Source organism: Vanellus vanellus, assembly GCF_965231255.1.
Source record: "Vanellus vanellus genome assembly, contig: HAP1_SCAFFOLD_38, whole genome shotgun sequence".
NCBI classification, from domain to species: domain Eukaryota; kingdom Metazoa; phylum Chordata; class Aves; order Charadriiformes; family Charadriidae; genus Vanellus; species Vanellus vanellus.
The window spans coordinates 2,147,846-2,167,980 of record NW_028126614.1 but is presented as its reverse complement, the minus strand read 5'-3'; the positions used below and the strand labels follow the sequence as shown (position 1 = coordinate 2,167,980).

General features: G+C 51.4%; 1 protein-coding gene across 1 annotated transcript in view; it reads right to left on the bottom strand.

Moving 5' to 3' along the window:
• Positions 1–19,796, bottom strand: part of LOC309684886 (sentrin-specific protease 2-like) — a gene marked incomplete at both ends in the record, with an annotated part of 31,230 nt that extends 11,434 nt beyond the window's left edge. The window contains one exon of the mRNA XM_082500730.1: positions 19,773–19,796. Coding sequence (XP_082356856.1) covers positions 19,773–19,796 — 24 coding nt within the window. The remainder of the gene's footprint in view (positions 1–19,772) is intronic.
• Between the last annotated feature and the right edge of the window lie 339 nt (positions 19,797–20,135).

Here is a 20,135-nt window from a genome sequence, read left to right as displayed (position 1 = left end):
GCGGGGCTGGTCCTGCGCTTCGTGCCTCAGTTTCCCCTCTGCACTGCCGAGGTCAGGGAATGGGAGTGTGCGGGGAGCAGTTTTGCTCCCCAACTTATCACAGAACGGTTGAGGTTGGAAGGGACCTTGAAGATCATGGAGTCCCACCCCCCTGCCCTGTTCAGGGACACCTCCCCCCAGCCCAGGTTGCTCCAAGCCCCATCCAACCTGGCCTTGAACACCTCCAGGGCTAGGGCAGCCACAGCTTCTCTGGGCAAGCTGGGCCAGTGATTCACCACCGTCACAGTGAAAAATTTCTTCCTGTTATCTCCTCTAAATGTCCCCTCTTCCACTTTGAAGGCACTCCGCCTCGTCCTGTCACCCCATGCCCTTGTAAAAAGTCTCTCCCCAGCTCTCCTGTACCCGTTGGCATGGGCCCACCTCTCCCGCCTGTGTTTAGTAGAAGGCCAGGCCTGCAGCACCCTGGTTATGAGCCCGGCTCGGGTGGGAGGGGATGCTCCTGCATGGGGGGATTGCCCTGCGTTGTGGGGGGACATGCCACCGAGGGAAGGTCTTGCTGAAGCGGTGGCTGCACTCACGCTCCTTCTCCCCCATACTTCCCCAGATTGCACCGGCAGAAGGTCCCAAGGGCAGCGAGCGCATGGTCATCATCACAGGGCCGCCCGAGGCTCAGTTCAAGGTGCGCTGGGTGGGGGCTGTGGGTGTGGGGGACAGTAAGGGCCAAGTTGAGAGCGTCCCTGTGGTCAGCACTGTGCTGCCAGCCTGGCTTGGCCTCCCTCAGCGCCAGGGGAGCTCTTTGCTGGGTACCATGATTTTGATGCTGCTGGACGTGAGGACATTGTGAATGGACTCCTCGGTGCGGGCAAAGCCACCCGCATCCCACCTGGGTTCATCTTCCATAACCTTGTCTCCTGTCCACTCGAGCGGGATGGCGGCCCCCCCCCCAAAAAATTGAGCCTCTCTCAAGGAGCGATGGAGGAAGCACAAGTTAAAAAAAACCCAGAAACCTGAAATTAATTAGGGCTTGTCCGGGGTGAAAAGTTGGGAGCGGCGAGATGCTCGGTGGGGGCTCAGGGGTGGGTGGTGGTGGGAGAAACAGTGCCCTGACCCCCAACTCTTGCTTTTCCCTTCTCCTCCCCAAGACTGCACAGTGCAAGATGAGGGAAATGGTCCAGCAGGTGAAGCAGCAGGAGCAGAAACACGCTCCGGGAGCCCCGGCCTCGCAGCACAGCAAGTGATGCTCCTGTCATGCCGCCCAGCACCGCCTGATGAATGTAACCCCACTGCCGGACAACCCCCTCCAACCTCCTCCACCACCCCCAGCAGGTCAGGGGAGCAAACCAAAGACCCGCCCAGACACACAGCCCCCCATTCCCGCGGCGCTGCGAGGATGCGCAGCTGAGGGGTACGGGGAGGGCTCTCTCCATCCCACAGCCTCCCCCTTCCTCCTCCGTCGCCTCCCGACGCTGTCCCTTTAGTTGGACTAACAGGGGCAGGTTTTGGTACCTCAGCACCTCACGCTTGTGTTTCCCTTTTAGAGATTTTGTGTGCCTTGTAAAACTGAGAGTTGGAGCATTTTTTCATTAATTTTTTTAATAAAAAAGACTGAGTTGGAAAAAACCATGTGGAGCGAGTGCGAGGCGGGAGAAGGAAAGCAATCCCAGGGGTGCTGACGTGCGGAAAGAAACTCCCCAACTCGGGGCGAGTTACAAAGCAGCATGTTTATTGCAGCGCTGGGTGCAAGGGGGATGGCTCCCAACTCGCCCAGGGGCTGGTAAAGCAAGCGTTCCTTTCTGATGCAAAGGCGTACGTATTCATTAGTGTAGGCTGGGAATAGGCACCACTCTGGTCATGATCTGTGGGTTGTTGTGGAGGAAGGCTCCCAGTCTTCCTGCCGGTGTACTTTTCCCCTTTGGCTCAAGAGTGCTGCTGGGGCTGAGCTCTGAGCCGCCAGACCGGTTCTCAGCAGATGGTTACTTCGCGCAGACAATAAGGCCCTGAATAGCCCTTCCTGTTCTCTGGGTGGCTCTGGGTGGCTCTGCTCCTCTGCTGCTTCTAAGGTCGGGCTGCCCCAGTGTCATCATTGAGGAGCCTTTTGTCTATCCAGTTCTCACTTGTGGGTGTTCCTGCCCATGTCAGTGCCAGAGCTCTTCCGTAGGCTCCTTCTGCTAGCGGAGAGCCAGGGGCCGTTCCTTCAGGAGAAAGCTTGAGAAATGTTTAAAAAGAGAAAAGGGAAAGGAGGAAAAATAAAGTGGGAAAATGAAAAAGAGAAAAAGAAAAAAAGGGGGGGAAAAAGGGGGAAAAAGCAAAAAAGGTCAAAAGAAAAAAGGGGTAAAAGAGAAAAAAGGGGGAAGCAAAAACATATTAAAAAAGAAAGGTAGAAAGGAAAAAAAACCAACCAAACCAAGCAAGGAAAGTGGGAACAGCTGCGGGGCAAGAGGAGGGACAGGAGCTGGGGGGGGGAGGTGGCAGTGCCAGCGCCGACCCCGGGGGCTGCGACACCACGTTTTTGTCCTCTACTGCAAAGTGTTGTGTGAAAAACAACCAAGCAAACCCCATCCAAGGACAACATCAAAAACCAAAGAGAAATCTCTGCAGCTCACAGGAGCCTGAGCTTGCTCTCGGTTGCTTTCTTTCCAGTGTCTCGGGGGTGTCACGGCCGAGCTGAGATTGGGGTGTGGTGGTGGTGGGAGTTTGTCCCATGGCTGTGATGGGGGGAGAAGGGGTGGGCGGGGAGTGGGGGATGTGGTGTGGAGTTTTCTTTGGGTGATGGTGTTTTTTTGCCAGGCGTCGCTTTACCCAGTGGCTCAGGGAGGTGTTGGCATCACAAAGCCTGTGCTAAAGCGGGGTGGGGGCCTCGCCGCAGTTGGTTAGCAGAGCCAAAGTGGTTATTAATGGTTCTTAAGGGCGCCCTAATTATGCCCGTGTAACTGGGAAGCTCAGATGCCCCCTAAGCACCCCCCCGGTGCTTCTCTAGCCAGGCGAGCGCTGGGCGTCCCCCCCTGCAGGAGAGGAGCGCACCTCCAGGGCGGGTGGAAGGGCATCACCCAAGAGGGAGAGGACCAAGATGGGGCTTGGGTGTCCTTGGGGTGGCCGTGTGGCGGGGTAGGGCTGCTGGGGGCTGCCACGATGAGGGACACCCCCACGCCTTTCTCCATGGCTTCCAGAGCTCTGCTCCCTCCCTCCCTCCCACCCATCCAGTGCCACCGGAGAGGTGGTGTCCCCCCTCCCGGGGCGGGCAGGGGCTGCTGCCACCCCACCTAACACCTCAACGCACCAAACCAGCTTTCAGCAGTCACAGCCACCCGGGCACTGCCAAGGGGGCAGCAGGGGCTCCCCAAAGGGGGCTTACAGAACACAGAGAGCGTCCGTACACCGCTGACCCCTCTCCAGGGGCGGATTTTCGGGATGCTGCTTGCTCATCTCACCACTGAACGACACCTCGATTGCCCCTGCAGCACTGTGTGACCATCGCTTCGCGGCTTCTGTGCTCCGATGCTCCTCCTGGCTCCAATCCTCTTCCTGGGGGATTGTGAGGGAGCGAAAATCCACATCGCTACATCCAACTTTTTTTCAGTTAAATAAAAAAAAAAGAATAAATCACCCTCTCTCATTACCAGGTAGAGGTTCGTTCCATTAAGGCTCTTTTTATGAAAATAAATATTTAAATTCTATAAAGAAATAAATACTTCTCTTTTCACATTAGATAACTCCCTGGAGACAGCAAAAAACAACCCAACACCACTGTGCACCAGTGTCCACCAGGGCTTTATACTTTTGTGGCTCTCATGTGCCAGGCCATCGAATCCACACAGTCCAATACAGTCGGTTGTCCCTCTCCTCCTCCTGGCTGGAGGCAGGGCACCTCTACTGTTGACCGTAGTACCTACGATTATCAGATTGGTTCCTACCTGGTCCGTAGGATCGCCTACCGTAGGTTGGAGCAACCTTCTTCCTGTAAGAATCCTTTCTTCTATCGGCTTCATTTTGCAACTCAAGCACCCGTGCCTGTAGGGCTGAGGTAGGTTCTCCATCCCACTTCTTCATGTCTTCTGCATATTCACAGAGGCAAACCCACAGGATATCTCGCATCGGGTTTGATTTGTCTTGAGTCGGAGGGTGGTTTTTCTCTTGAGTAGGAGGGCGTTTCCTCTTAGCAGCTGCAACATGAGTCTGTACAGGGAAAGCATGGAGTTTTTCCTCCACCTTGGTTAGTTTATCAAACAGTTTATCGGTTTGCTCAACTAATCTCTGGGTCATTTGCTCTATTTTCTCAGTCAGTTTCTCAGTCATTTTCTCGGTGGTCACAGTCAGCTTTTCTATGGCTGCCACAGAGAAGGGACCAGAGAGACTGTCTTCATACTGTCGTACCTTCTTAACCCCTTCATTTACAGTTGGTGTGTCAGTATCGGATCCTCCCCAGACCATTGTTGACAATGTGTGGGAATATGTTGATGGTGCACTTTGTACAAACTTTTTTAGCATAGATTGTTTGCATGGCATTTCATCAAGGTCTACTGTCGCTTGCCCATCACTATAAATCACCTCTCGCACAGGCAGTTCTCTCAGGTACTTCATACCTTTTCCCATGTTGGTCCATTTACTTGGACGGCATTCGATATCGTCCTTGAAGGGATACCTGCGCTTTATGGCTGACACCAGTCGCCTCCAGACACTGAGAGTGCTTGTCTTTCTCCCAATTTCTCTATCAATCCCCCCATCCTTGGCCAGGTTTCCCAATTGCCTAGCTTCTCTGCCATCTCAGTCTAGGGTATCTGCCCCGCTATCCCAGCATCGGAGCAACCAGGAGACAAGTGTTTCGCCTTCATGACGACTAAAGTCCTTCCTGATACTTCTCAGATCTTTCACGGAGAAGGATTGAACAACTCCCTCTACATCTGAGTCCTCCTGTGGTGAGGCTGCCCCAGAAGGGGCCTCTCCAGCATCTGCTCTAGAAGGACTCTGGCCTTTGTCTGTTTTCAAAGGTCTCTTTCCCTTCTGTGGTCTTGAAGGACCCTCCCCTGGATCTTGTTCAGAACTCTCCCCCAAGCTATGTGACTTGAGGTGGTCTTTGTGGTAAGGGGCAGGGGAAGGAGTTGACCTCCTCTTCCTGCTCCTGGTTCCCGGGGCGGCTTGTACCGATTTTGATGGAGTTGGAGTAGTTTTGGTACTGGTTGTAGTGGCTGCAGTAGGTTGTGCCGGGAGAGGCGGCGGCGTGGCTTGTGCCGCTGCAGGGGGGGGCGCGGCTTGTGCCGGGACGGGCGGCGGAGGGGCCGGTGTTGTTGCGGTGGGGGGGGCGGCTGCCGGTGGTGCGGGTGCCGGTGCCGGTGCAGGCGGCGGCGGAGGCGCCTGTGCCGTGGCGGTGGGGGGGGCGGCTGCCGGTGGCGCCGGTGCCGTGGAGGAGGCGGCTGCCGGTGGCGCCGTTGCTCCGGGGGGGGCAGCTGCCGGTGGCGCCGGTGCCGTGGGGGAGGCGGCTGCCGGTGGTGCCGTTGCTCCGGGGGGGGCAGCTGCGGCCGGGCCGGGCGGGGCCGCGGTTCGCGCCGCTGCAGATCGCCGAGCGGCTGCGCGGGTCTGAGTGGCGGCAGCGCACGGTCCCCTCCAGCTCCCCCTGCACAGATGTTTCACAAGAAACCACCCCTGCACCACATTCAGGAGCATCAACAACAAAATCACGATCTTAACAAGGTACCAGTCCTTATCCTCAGAGCCCAGAAGGTTGCCATGCCCCAGCTCTGATGGGGTCACATCAGCATAATTATCAAAGGGCGAAGTAAACATTCCCCAGGTAGAAGAACCCTTTGATTCCTTTGGTCCCTTTTCTACTGAGCATGAGGCAGATGGGATGGAATACCCTGTTGGTCAGTTTTGGGTCACCTGTCCTGTCGCTCCTCCCCGCAGGTGGGACCCCACTATGCTTTTCCGCTTCCGACCCTCCAACGGGGCAAATAACAAAGCTGGTTGGCCATGGGGGTTATAGCAATAAGTATAAGCAAGAGCCTCTCTGCATCCCATGCCTGGGCATCAGCTGTAAACATTGCTCTTATCGCTCTGAGAGAGTGAACGCTGACGGCACAATAGGCAGTTAATTTCAGTTGGTAGAAGAGGCCCAGCTAAGAAGCCAAGTTACTGAACAAAATTGGTTCTCTTTTACCTCAAACCAGGACACAGGGAGAGTTTCCTTCCATTAAGGCTCTTTTTATTAAAATAAATATTTATATTATATAAAGAAATAAATACTTCTCTTTTCACATTAGATAACTCCCTGGAGGCAGCAAAACAAGCCAACCCCAAACCAGCCCAAAGGACAGGGGCTTTGGTGAGAAATCAAGAGATGGTAAACGCTTTCTTTCTGTGGTCGTGACAAATCCAGTTTTAGGAATCAAGTAGATGGTAGATATTCCAGAAACAGAGGAAAACTCTCTTTGAGGCGAGGGTAGTTCAGCACGTTGTCCTTGGGAAGGTAAGTTGGGCAAACACGACTGTAACCACCACCACGGATGTTTCCCATTTGTCTGTAACGTGGTCGCGTGCGCTGTGAGGCGCAAGCGTGCAGCTCAGCCATGGAAGTTGACGATGTTCCTTCTTCACTCTGCCCTTAACGAGGTCACACCCACCTTTCTGGCTCTTGCTTAAGGTGCGTTAGCTAATTTCAAAGAGAGTTACTGTCTCCAAAATAAGGGGGGGGGGGGGGGGGGCTGGGGGGGGGAAATAAACTGTCTTAACCACTACTTCATAACTTGAAGAGGAAAACTTGTGTACCAAAACCCCAGAGTTACTGTCTCCAAAATAAGGGAGGTGGGGGGAACAAACCATCTTAACTTCTACTTCATAAGCTAAAGAGGAAAACTTGTGTACCAAAACCCCAGAGTTACTGTCTCCAAAATAAGGGAGGTGGGGGGAATAAACCATCTTAACTTCTACTTCATAACCTAAAGAGGAAAATTCGTCTAAGAAATGTAACTAAAGGTCTAAGAAAACTAACTAAAGGCCTAAGAAAAGTAACTAAGGTCGAAGAAACGTAATCAAAAGAAGAGCTCTAAGAGTCCACGTGTCACAGCAGCTGTTGGTGGATTATCTCCCACACCATCTTCTTCCGGAAGTATGGCATGTGAGTCTGAAAAGAGAAGAGAAAGAAAAGAGAAATTAAATAATGACGTCACGGTAGAAAGAGGTGGCAAACACGCATAAACGCCCAGCGGAGTCCTTAATAGGAAGTTCCCTTTAGGAACTGTCAACCGTTTGGGTACAACACCCCACGCGGTTCCTAAGAGGGTGACACGACAACCCGACAAAACCAGATTGACTTGACCGCGCGACAGCTTACAAGCACGCTAATAAAAGACCCGTCTAAAACGAAATCAAGAAAAAGAAGCGGTGTCTTGACTGGTCAAAGGGTAGAAGCCATTTCTCCAAAAGATACCGAGCCCAGATATGCCAAACCCGCTGGCAGCAGTATCTTGCCCAAGAGGAATCTCACCGGCAGCAGCTCCCAAAGGCGGGGATGGAGAACCACAGCTCTGCCCTGCCCAGGCCACTTGGAAGTTCTGATCCCAGCAACTACGCACCGAAACGGGGTACGAAACCTCAGCCCCTGCCCCGGACACAATGAAGAGCTGCTGCCTAACCTCCCTGGCTCCTGTCCCTGGGCGAGAGGGGCTTGGAGGGGTTTATGACCTTCACTCACCTGGCTAAAGTTGAACGGTTTCTCTCTGGCGATGTAATCTGCGTATTTACACATAAAGACGCCGCAGTCGCTTCCATTCAGCTGCTGAGGGATCTCCTAAGGAATGCAAAGAAGACGGAGGATTTCCCTCTGTCTCAAAAGAAAAGCAACTTGGAAGCAGCGCACATTACCCACACCGACACTGCGCTCACCGCACACTCCTGGCCCTACTTGCCTAATCCCCGATACCCACTCCCGCCCACGAGGAACAGACCCAGTTCACTGCTCACCATCCCTCCCCTCTGCCTCCTGGACTCGGACACTACGATCCAAATTTTTGGCAGGCCCAGAAGGCGCAGCAGCCCTCCCCCCTGCGAGGTGTCTCAAGGTTCGCACCGCCTCTTTCTTAAGTGACCTTTCTTAAATCCGGTCTTTAGGGACTGCTTTTTACTATCAACTCCTCGAGAAACATCAGCTCAACCCTTTCTTTGCCACGGGCCAGGATCTGGGCCCCAAAGAAGCACTTACAGTTCCCATTTCAAACCCAAGCGGTGCTCACGTACACGTGGCTCCATGCTGTGAAGAGTCCACTCTGAAACATCCAGCTCCAGCTGTCTTTTTTCCCGGCTTTCTTTTTGCAGGTATTGGCTGGTTAAAACAAAAGGAAAAAAAAAAATCCCTTTTCATCTCTGTAATTTAGGCCAACAACAAAATAAAGCGGCTGAAGGATCACAGGAAGACGGACGGCAGGACGGTAAAATGTCAGAGGATCCTCACCGCAGCTGATTTAAGGCTGATTTTGAGGAAAAATCCCAATCTGAAACTTACAAACACGGGGAGAGGCTGTGAGCTAATGGTCAAGAACGAGGCCAACGACTCCATTGCTTCGGAGAGGTCAAAAAGCCCCAAATCACATGTTATCAGAGCACAAAGAGACAAACCAAGCAAGGAACTGTAATGCCGTAATTCCACCGGGTGCCTTCATCCCACATCCTGGGATCCAACTAACAAAGCCGGTAGACGTGTGCCACGGGGCTATGGTGGATTTGGCTGTGCCTATCACGGGAAGGTGGCAGAATCCAGGCACCCCAGACCCTGGGCGGAGGGGACGCTGTGACACCAGATAAGCAGTCGATGCCAGACAACTCGCAGCAAGCAACGCCAAGCTTCCTGCTTGGTTATCTACAAGCCATGTGAAAACTTGCAGTCGCCTTACAGGGACTAAATCTATAAACCTTCTCCTCATTCACACCATAAAAGCAGTGACGGAGCGGTTACTTACAGCAAAGTCTGACAAATCTCGTCCCCTTTCTGGCCCAGAGAGTCCAAGTACATGATGGTCTTCCTCCTGAGATCTATGACCTGTTATTAAAAGGTGACCATTAGACAAAGCACAACCTTCTGCCGCACACACCCCAACACCTAAATGACTTCTCTTGCCAGTTTTTGCTCCCTGTCCAATTCTAAAGAAAAAGCCCGTGGGACTCACGGCTAGTGTCCAGTGCGCTCGCAAGTTCACAGGCACGAAGAGGATGTCCTGCTTGAAGACATCGACACTTCTGGTCCATCTTCGTACTGCATCGTAGCCCCCAGATCTTAGTTTGGCATAAAAGAAAGTACTGAAAGCGTGGACCACTGGATATCCTTCCTTCTTGCCTCTTTCCGTCAGCAGACCCATGTAGAAATTAACGACCTGTACCATAAAGAGGAAACGTGAGGTGTAAAAATAAGACGCTGCCTTCCCCAACCAAAAATACAGCACCACGTCTTTTCTGGCCACCCTTAAGCACGCAGCGGAGAGAACTCCAGCCTCAGCTGTCAGCTTTTGTTCCCAGAATTTCACACGGGGCTACATCGGCAGTTTGATCAAAACACCTGCCCCCCACGCCAATAACCCGGACGAACTCCTGGAAGCTGCGTCATACAAGAAGTAACGGAACTTCCCGAAACGCTCGACCCTTCAACACCTCAAATAAGAAGTGTACAGAGATTTCTAGGCTCTGCAGCGGAGGTCGTCAAAGAACGTTGACGCGACTTCTGTACAGGGCGGAGGGGTATTTTTCAATAAAGGCTGAGTGAGACTAGCCCTGTGCTGCAGCTGGTTTTACCTCATCGTTTAGCCAGCAAAGGTTCCTGAGCGTGCGGATGTCCTCCCGAGTGACCTTTAGTTTGAAGGCACTGCTCATGATCTCATCTGGCTCACCTCTGCCAAATGCGGCACTGACCTCTCTCTCCATGGCCTGAAAGGGACAATTCAATGGGGAAGGACTTGTGAAACAGAGCATGGAGCACGCTGACCTGGGGGCAGCTTTCCACTGAAACACGGCCTGTAAATTCAGCTCAGCTGACAGAGCAACTGCCTTCAACGGTTTCTTGGCTCAGTCAGCGATAGCGCTTTTGCCTTGCTTGGTTGGCTTCAGCATCCCAACTTTGAACTTTAGAGCCCAGGCTTGCTGCCATTTCTTTTCACCAAGGACGTTGGGATAAAACCCGTAAACTCAGCAAACACGCTAAAGCAGCTGAAAATGGAACACAACTCTGGCAAACCCCTTTCCCACATGCTGCCGCGGCCCTCGCAATACCCAGGTTTAAGCCAACCCCAGCGGGGAATGCAAAGAAACCACTACGGATGGTGGTATAAAATACTCTGATCTGCAATAGCATCTCCTTCTTGCTTGAATCTGGGCGAGCAAAATAAGAAAACCACCCGGTTTCCCTTGTACCCAGCATCAACTCCGCAGACTTTGTAAACTCTGCATTTGCTCGCCCTTTCCAAGTCCATCCTCAACAGGCAGGAAAAGGCGGGGGGAGCTGAATTAGACTGCAACTCCAAAGAATAAAAGCAGCCAAAATTCATACAAGCAGGGGAAACTGAACTCCTACTCCCTGGGGAATGGCACCACGGACCAGCACAAGCTGATCTTTCAGGTTCTATCACCACAGTAGGACAAGAGGCACATCCAATAGAACTGGATGAGTCGGGTTAGCACTGCTCTGGAGACTGGTGTTCAACCTGGACTCATTTTTTGTCCTGGTAACAGAAGGCCCACAAACCCTCAGGGCAGCACAACTGAAGGAGTGCTGGAGCACACGAAATCCTTCAAACCAGCTTTAGTGCTGACCCTCGCACTGTGAAGTCACAGCCACAGACACTCGCTAACAGGTTCAATGCAAGTTCTTCAGATTTCAAAAAGCCTCAAGAACCACCGAGAATAAGAGGAGTTCCCTGCAGCTCTGTCACAACCTTCTCTTTTGTCTAACAGACTGTCGGCTGTGGTACCTCTGTGAGCGGAGGAAAGCGTTCCGCTGTTTTTCCCAAGCTTGGCACTTTCTTTCCTTCCACACTGAGGCTGGCTGACTTTTTGGACCGAAAAGGTATAGGATGTCCTTGGAATAACGCATCTTCTGAGATTTCAGCTCCACGCTGCCTCTGTTAGACAAACGGACGTTAAGCTAGCAATCAAGCACAGATTTGTTTGCTAGGGGACAGGACAGAAAACTGGAAGGGTTTTTGTACACACATCCAAACAGCAAACCACAAAGTGACTTTTTATTGACGACTGCATTCCAACTGTGCACACATGGCAAGAGAGGCAGAGAGCTCGTTTGGCTTGGGCTAGCGTTAAGAACCCCAGCAAAGCCTCCACGTGTAGGTATCAAGTTGAGATTGAGATTACGATTTCTGATTTCCATGATTAAAATTGTATTTTTGACCTCAACGCTGACCAGAGGTGAAAGTCGGAGATGTACTTCCCATCCCAGCAAACAAGATAAGACTAAAGACACCCCAGTCCAGCTTTGCAGGTCAACTAAGGCTGTGCGCTAAAGATTTTGAGGCTATACCCAACACATTAAAGGGGAAGAATCAAAATGCTATAGTGTAGTGTGCTCCTAATAGTCCAGAAACAAAATTAACGGCAGCGGAAAACACTTTGCCATAGCGCTACTCATCAAATAACGCTCCCGCTTTCCCGGGGAAAAACAACCTGGGCAAATACAGATATTGTTGAGTGAGTCATGTGAAGTGGAGAGTGCTGAAGTTTCTGATCACAAATAGCTGTATTTTCCTTGTGAAAAACACAAGCTTACCCCTGCGATGGTTTGTTTCGCTGCTCCTTCCTCTTCCTGACAGTTTTCCTCTGGTGTGCAGTACCTGCCAGGAGAGGGAGAGAGAGAAGTGAGCTGTGTATCCGTCCTCTCCCATGGAATTCTCAAGAATTCACCCTCTGGACAAGAAAGACTTTTTCAAGGCTTATTCTGACTACAGCCCCGGTTGCGCACATCAACATGTGACAATATCGCCTCAACTTCCAGCACCATTCTTTCTTAGCAGCAGGACTGGGATAGAATGAAGAGCTGGGAGCTTTGGAATTTTTATTTTTTTTTCCATCTACTTGTACAAGACTCCTTTTCCTTCTCTTTATCAGTTGCATTATTTAGAAAACAGAGAAGCAACCAGCACTTCCTCTATCGAGTGCTTTGTGATCTACTGCTGATAAACACTGCACGCTGGGTGTTCTACTGCAAGGTGTAACAGGAACATCTGCAACTAGACTTGCATCCAAACAGAGTGAGCTTCGGGAAACTAAGGCCAGCACACTGAATTCCAAATGGGACAGCCACAGGATGTTTACTTGCCTTCTACAGGCCAGTCAAGAGAGTGACTATCCCCATTTGGAGAGGACTGTCATTCAAACCATGCAGACTCTGAAGAGCAAACAAATACACAGACATTAAAGTTGTCCAGATATATGACCCTGCTTCAAAAACAAGAATTCGCATTGTCACCAAAAGACCTCCCTTCAGGAGGGAGACCTACACCAGACTCTCATGGTATTCTACGCTCATTGTGCTTTAACGGCTTTCAGTCCAGCATGGTAAGAGGAGATATCACAAGCTTTGTCAAATCGTTTCAGTTAGTAACTAAATCCCCCTCAAAAAAGGTAAGAAAATGTTCTTTTTACTTGAAGGCATCATTCTCTATCAGTATTTTCTTTCCTTCTCTCCCCTCCAGCTTAGGGGAACCACTATTTTAATTTAAGCACACAACAGTGCCGCACAGCTAAATATAGCACTATTTTTTAAAGCGGGGAGAAGAACAGGGACAGAATTAGCTAAAAAACAGGACTGCCGCAACTGAGTCTCTCTCTGCTCCCATCTACGCTTTCTCCTCTCTCATGTAAGGGCAGGTCACTGCAGAAAGATGTGCGCACCTTACCGCCGTACAAAATCTCTCCCTCTAGCTGCACCTACTGCCCCCAAAACCCGTTTCCCTCAACACCACAAAGCCCTCAGAACTCATACTCCTGCCAGCTCAGACAGCCAACACCAATGAGGCCGCTGGCCTCTCAAACCCAAACGCACGCTGCATTTTTCCCCCTCCTAGTCAAACCCCACGCATCCTCTAAGTCCCAAAAACTGCCTCAAGTCCCACCAGGCTTTACAAGCTCTCTAATCCTTCTGCTTAGGATGCGGGTTTCCAAGTGAAAGAAATGACATGTCAGCTCCTTGATGGCTCGGCAGAACGACTCACAAACCAAAACGGATTCTGCACATCCAAGGACAACTTGGGACGGCCACCACTCGCACCCTTACTGGCTTTCTTCCCACAGCAAACACCACACCAGCACAACCCTCTTTGTCACACAGCACGGCTCTCGCATGGCAGCTGTGTTGGAGATGCAACTGGCTTGCGAGCAATTCCGGAGCCGCAAGCTAGCTACTCCTCTTTCACAGCACTGAGACGATCACATACCATTGGTCATCTCCAAGACTCTACCAGAGGCTGAGACACACGCATGCAGAGCCAAAAGAAACAAGAACCATCATTAAAAGAGACTCTACCTGATCGTATCACCTCTCTGTGACCACTGCGGGCAGCAAACATCTATACATTCGACACCTGCACAGAAAAGCAGTAGTAAGAAAACAAGAAGTCAACTTTCAATCACCATCAGATGTACACAGCTCTCCATTTCTGAGTGATAATTAAAAAAAAAAAGAAAAACTTTGAATGCTGACTGTATGGTCAGGAAGTTCAAATTCTGGCAAGCACTTGGAACATCATCTGCCAGTGTATAAGAAATGCCCTATTCTGATTTGAAGTCTACCTACAAAGTGGAACGGATTGGAATCATGGGGATACTCACCGGTCCTTAGTGTTGGATGTGGATAGACCTCTCCTCCATATTTTGGTTCTTCTACGTGACTCACAGTCGTCACTGGTTCCTTAGAGGAGGCTTGAACACTTTGGGGCAGGAAACAAACAGCAGAGGAGAATCACAATTTTTATATGTGGGGCATTTGTTATCGGTGCGTACCAATTCACGGTGGCTTTTTGGGTTTTTATTTAAAAAGAAAAAAATATTCTTTGCACATCCGACAAATATCTGCATCAATCTGAGGAGGCCACTTTACTCTGTGGGACAAGACAGCGTTCATTTCAACCAGCCTTGACCAATTCTGCTCAATCTATTTGTTAAAGATTATGCTGACAGTGAGAATGGCAATGTCCACAACATCCATACTGCTGGGACATTTTACTTCAGACCTGCCCTGCTCTGACCTCAGGGACTATATGCTCAGTAGCAGTTGGAGTGCATTAGACACGTTCCCCAGGAACCTTCTCAGGTTTAGCTTCCTCTGAAAGGAATCTCTTTCTCATGCTCCAGATCTGCTCCAAAATATGAGCCAAACCACAATAAGCAATGACTGGCAGATTAGACGCCCAAAGCAGAGTCTTGACCCGCTCTCAAATGCAGTGCACTTAAACTCAGTGCACACAAAATTACATGAGAAAATTTTTCTGTATCATTTTCATGATATGGATTTTCATCTGAAGTAGCGGATTCTGGCTCAGCGCGCTCCTTAATGGGTGGCCTCAGTGGTAAGCAGCTGTCTGGAGCAGCTTTGATGCTCTGTTTGCCGTTCCGGCTTGTGCTGAAAACATCAACAGCAAAAGAAATCGTATCCAGAGAACATTCCAATATGCACCTCCACCACCAACTACTTTGTCAAGCACGTACACCGATGACGACGGAGACAGACACGAGATGTTCATGACTTTCAGATGAAGATACGCTGTTGATTGTGTCCTCAGCCTCCTCTCAAGTTCAACACTTCCTCTTACCGCAGACCTTTAATCTCTAGCTAATATCCTCTGTCAATTAAGTAGCTGGGTTTAAAGAAAAAGTTGAAAATTGGTTCTTCAGGGGGGAAGCAGCTGGAGACCTCCCTTACCATAGGCAGTAAACCTTTCGGGGAAGAAGTCAAAGAAAACAGAAGGATTTTTACCTCAGACGTGGAATTATCTTGTGAGGATGGGATAGTGGTTCCTTAGTCAAGTGAGCATGGGTTCCACACGGCATCTGACCTACGAGGGAAGAGCATAAGGCATCAGGAACTCTCAAAGGAAACTGAAGAGTTTTATGAGTTTATAGTAACGAGCTTCACCAAAGATAAACTGTCATTTTCTCTCTCACATCATCATATTATTTCTGTTATGTCACTTGAGGACATTTTCAGGTTTTCACACCGGCAACTACAGCAAGTTGTGCGAACAACATATTGCCAGCCAAAACCTGAAATACAAAAGGCTTCTCAGGATCTACTACCTAAAAGGAGCATTGAAAACAATTTACTTCTGGCAAGCTAACAGTGGACCTATCAGAATGGAAGGACTGCATCCAAGGCAGCTCTGGTACTGAGATGACAAGATAAATGCCCGGCCCCACTCCAGAAGCAATGCAAGGATGCAGGTAAGAAACAGAGGTCACGCTCAAGTCTTCCCAGATGCTGCCTCGTCCCGTGCCTGCAATAATCTGTACAGAACCCTAGGGGTAGGCCTGGACGGTACACAAGGTAGGGTGAAAATGAAACAAGTCGTATAACTTGATGTCAGCCTTACCAATTTGCAGCATTGATACAACAAGCGATGAAAATCTTGGTCTTTTAGTGGAAGGCTCTAAAGAAGTGGACCAAATCTTAAAAGAAATCAAAAGAAGTACCAATGTGAGTATAACCTGAATGAGAATCCAAGCAAACACACTTCCTGAGACTTAGTCAGCTCTGCTATGACTTGGGGACCATGACTTGTTGGTTCAGATTGCAGAAGAATGCCAATCTTTGCAGGATCTTTGACAGGTACGCTTTAATTTTTGAATACAGGCTCTCATACGTGCAGCAATTAAAAGAATACAAGCTTGTCACTCAGTAATCACTCAGTCAGCTCCTAAACATTCCAAAGTGTAATAGTTCAGCCCTTGAAAAATATATTTGGTACAAATAAGAGTTAATGACGCTCTCAGCAATGAAGAATTAGAGCCCGACAGTCTCTTAGCCCTCTTACCCCATGGGGCAATAAGAAAAAGAGCACTACACCTTTGAACCAAACTAGGGAGTCAAGCAGTTGGTGGCTCATTTTTACAGAGCCAAAGTCCTACAGGAATCCTCTCCTGGACTGGTGGATAATGAGCAGAAAGAGGTTTATCCACAGGAAGTACGCAGTTTTTCTTGTCAGGTAGTGTATTTTGATTCCTTAACCACAAGCTCAAGAAAGACAATAACAGTTTACAAACACACTAAAACTATAAACTTGAACGATTGTCAAGTATCTGGAAGACAACAAACATTTTGCTCCTTCTGCAGCTGCCAGTGCCGGAGCAGAGGACGCAGACTTGAGCAAGGCAAACCCAGCCCACATCATAGCTGCCTGCTAGAAATGGAAAAGAACCACCTACAGCTGTACAGGCTCAGAGCAGGCTCAACCTCAAGATGCATTAGGGAGAGCCGCTTGCTCTTGCACCTTGCACAGATCCTAATATTTCAAACCCCTCGCTAACCTCTTCCGCAGACTCTGTGACTGGAACATCTTTGCTGACGGAAGCCGCCGGGCGTTTGGTTGCCTTGGTCGGCAACTGCACCACACCAGAAAGTTTCTCTTTCTGTTCAGAGATGGAATAATCTAAAAAACAAAGACAGGCCATATAAGAACATGATAGAAAACCAACAGAGGTACATTGCGAATACAGCCAGGAGGGAGCACACAGCTTTGATTTAAAATACTCTTTCTGCTGACACGCGCGGGCTCACCGCCAGAGACCTGGGCTATCTCCTGCTGGCAGGAAAAGTATTGTGCCCTGCCACAGTCACCGCAGATAACGTCACACATAGGGCTAAGCCCTACCGTACACCCTCAAGCCATTGGCTATAGGGATAGATAGCCACAAGGAAAGAACAGCTTGAAAAGCCACAGTTTCAGGAACAATGCCAGCGCACAAAAGCCAGACTTTTCCAAGGGACACGAAACCTCAGAAAAATCAGGCATATTCAATACTTCTGTAATGTGCAATACCTGATGTTTTCTTTTTCGGCAGACTCTCGTCACCATCGTCCACAGGTATCCAAACGCTGAGGAAAGAAAACACACAACAGTGTTTTGCAACCCTAGGGAAGCTCCCAGCAGGCTGACTTCCCTTCACAGGGCCCAAACTTCCCAAGTTACTTTTCCTATCCCAAAGGTCTCCCCCTCCAAGCGCCCCTGGGATCATCTCAGGCACATACACCTAACTGCAGCCCTCCTCAACACCCCCCAACCTCTCCCAGCCAACGACCGTTCTCAGAGAGCTAATTATCCCGCTGCAGCACATTAGGCCTCTTTTTCTCATTCGGTTAATGCTTCCTAACATTTTACATTTGTTCCTATCGCCAAAAAATTGAGTTTATATGTAATGTTTTCCTCTTTCCTCAGGGAAAGCAGCACACCAGAGATTACTACGCCATCTCATTTCGTAAATCACTACACTGAGTTGCAAAGAAAAGTCTAAGGAGGATGGGAAATAAAAGGTGGGAAAGCAACTCGGGCATACACCCACTTCAATCACTTTTTCCTTTGGGAATGGAGCACAAAGGTTGGTCCTAGGTGGGTTTTTGCCTCTATTTGCCCCCCCAAATGTCATGAAAGACGGCAAGGATTCTTTGAAGAATTCTTTGGTCTTTCTTACACAAAAGAATTTCTTTGAAACTGTTATGCCCCCGAACCCTGCTGATATCATTGCTTCTGGACTATCTTCTCTCTGTATCAGGAGCACAAAAAAGTCCCTAACGGCACCTTTCATACAATGTCAAAAGTATTGGCTATTCCTATGCTATTAAAGTCAGGCAGAAAATATTGGGGGGTAGGCATTAGAGGCAAATACCCTCCCATAAAGATGCATTCTTACTCAGCGTATTTCATACTTCAGAAGGCAAAAGTAGAGAAGGCAAAATCTTTGTATCCTCCTGCTCAATTGTTCGCAGGAGCTAACTCCTTCTGAGCTGCTCTCCAGGCTCAAGGCTACGTCCTGAGAGAAGCGCAGTTTCAATACCTGACGGCACTTACGGCAACTGTCTGTGAAAAGAAATGCCGCTTTCTCCAGCTTTACCAGAGCACCCGGCACCTGGGAGAGCCTTGTTTTGTCCTTTTTTACTTTACCAGCCACTTGGAGGTTTAGGATCAGTTTGAGGGCGAGAAAAGAGGAATTCTCTCCTGGGAAGTTGTACTAAGCTGCTCCCCGCTCCTTCACCACTCCAAGTCTCCACCCCCTCTTTTTCCCTTTTCAAGCCCCCGCTGTGCAGACGGAAAGCCAACGAGGGGGTGGCTTTGCCCACGGATTTGGGGGGAACATCTGGAAGCCACAGTCATCTCGGCATCACAGGGGAACGACTCTGACTGCGGCCCGGGGCGAGCCCACAGCGGCAGGAGCCACAGCCGCCGCACAGGGCCGGAAGGACGGGGCTGCCGGGCTGGGAGAGGGCGGGGGGGGCACGGGGCTGCCGGGGCCCACCACGAGCCCCACCGCCCCGGAGGGGGGGCTCTGGGCGGGCAGAGGGGCCGAGGCCAGAGCCAGGGGAGCCCCAGAGCAAGACCCCGCCCTGCACCCGAGCCCACAGAGCGACTAACGCCGCTCCCGGCCGAGGCGCCGGGCGGGCTCCCGCCAAGGAGCCCCGGGGGTCCCGCAGGCCCCAGGCGGAGGGGGGAGTGGGCGCCGGGGCGATGCCCGGGGGCGGCCCTGAGGCGGCGGGGCGGCTCGCTGCCCTGGGGGGCGGCCTCTTGCGCGGCGGCGGGGCCGGGGACGGCGAGGAGGGCGCCGAGGGCCCCCCGCAGCCATTACTGGAGGGGCGGCTGAGGGGGGAGAGAGGGGCGGGGCGGTGGGTGCGCGCAGGCGCGCCGCGTCTGTGCTCTGCCTGAGGGGGCCGTTAAGGGCCGCCCGGCCCGCTTCTGCCCCTGCCCTGCGGTGGGACGGGGTCGGCGCCGTCCCGCCTCCGTCTGGGGGAGGCGCTGGCCCTTCTCCGAAAGCCTCGAGCCGGGCCCCGGCTGGCAGCTGGGCGCCGGGGGGTGGCCGGAGGAGGGGAAGAGGCACTGTGCTGGCAGCCTGGCTTGGCCTCCCTCAGTGCCGGGGGAGCTCTTTGCTGGGTACAGTGGTTTTGATGCTGCTGGACATGGGGTCATTGTCAGCTTTGGGGATGGAGAGGCACAGCGGGCGCTGCCTGATGGTTTTCCTTCCTGTCCGTCTCCTCCCCAGGCCCAGGGGTGAATATTTGGGAAGCTGAAAGAGGAAAACTTCTTTAACGCGGAAGAAGTGGTGAAGCTTGAAGCCCACATCAAGGTGCCTTCCTTCGCCTCCAGCTGCGTGGTAGGCAAAGGTGGCAAGACAGTGGGTGTGTGGGGGTGTGTGCATGGGTGCCCCCCCCTCTCTTTGCCCCGGGGACGCAGAGTTGGGCATCACCCATCACCCCTGCCCACCCCAGGGGGACAAATTCTGGGTGCACAGTGGTTTCAGCGATGTCTTGACCCTCAGCCCCCACGTCCTGGTGGTGGTTCTCGTTGCTCCCAAGGAAGGGGGAGACACACAGGGTGCCTGGTGCCGTGGTGACACCGACAGTGGAGGATTTTGGCTCTTCCACAAGAAAAACACTCTTGTGGTTCACTCCAGGTGAACGAACTGCAAAACTTAACCAGTGCGGAAGTCCATGTGCCACGAGACCAAACCCCAGACGAGAACGAGGAGGTCATCGTTAAAATCATTGGGCATTTCTTTGCCAGTCAGGTACGGTTTGGCCGTGGCTTCACCTGATATTCCCCGGCCACTTTCATCCACCGAGGAAAGGCGCGGGGTGGCTGAGCCCAGCACCACCCGAGCAACCTGCTGCTCTTCTTTTGGGTGGTCCCTGTGCCCCCAAGAGGCACTGAAGGTGTTTCAGTAGCTCCCCCCAGCTGTGTGAGCGCTGAAATTGAAGATTGGCTTGATTGAGCTAAAATTGGGTGTTTTGGATGCCATGCAGAGCAGCACCCAGGGTGTGAATGGACTCCCCGGTGCGGGCAAATCCATGCGCATCCCACCTGGGTGCATCTTCCATAACCTTGTCTCCTGTCACCTTTGGCGGGATGGCGACCTGCCAAAAAATTCAGGCTCTCTCGAGGAGTGAAGCACAA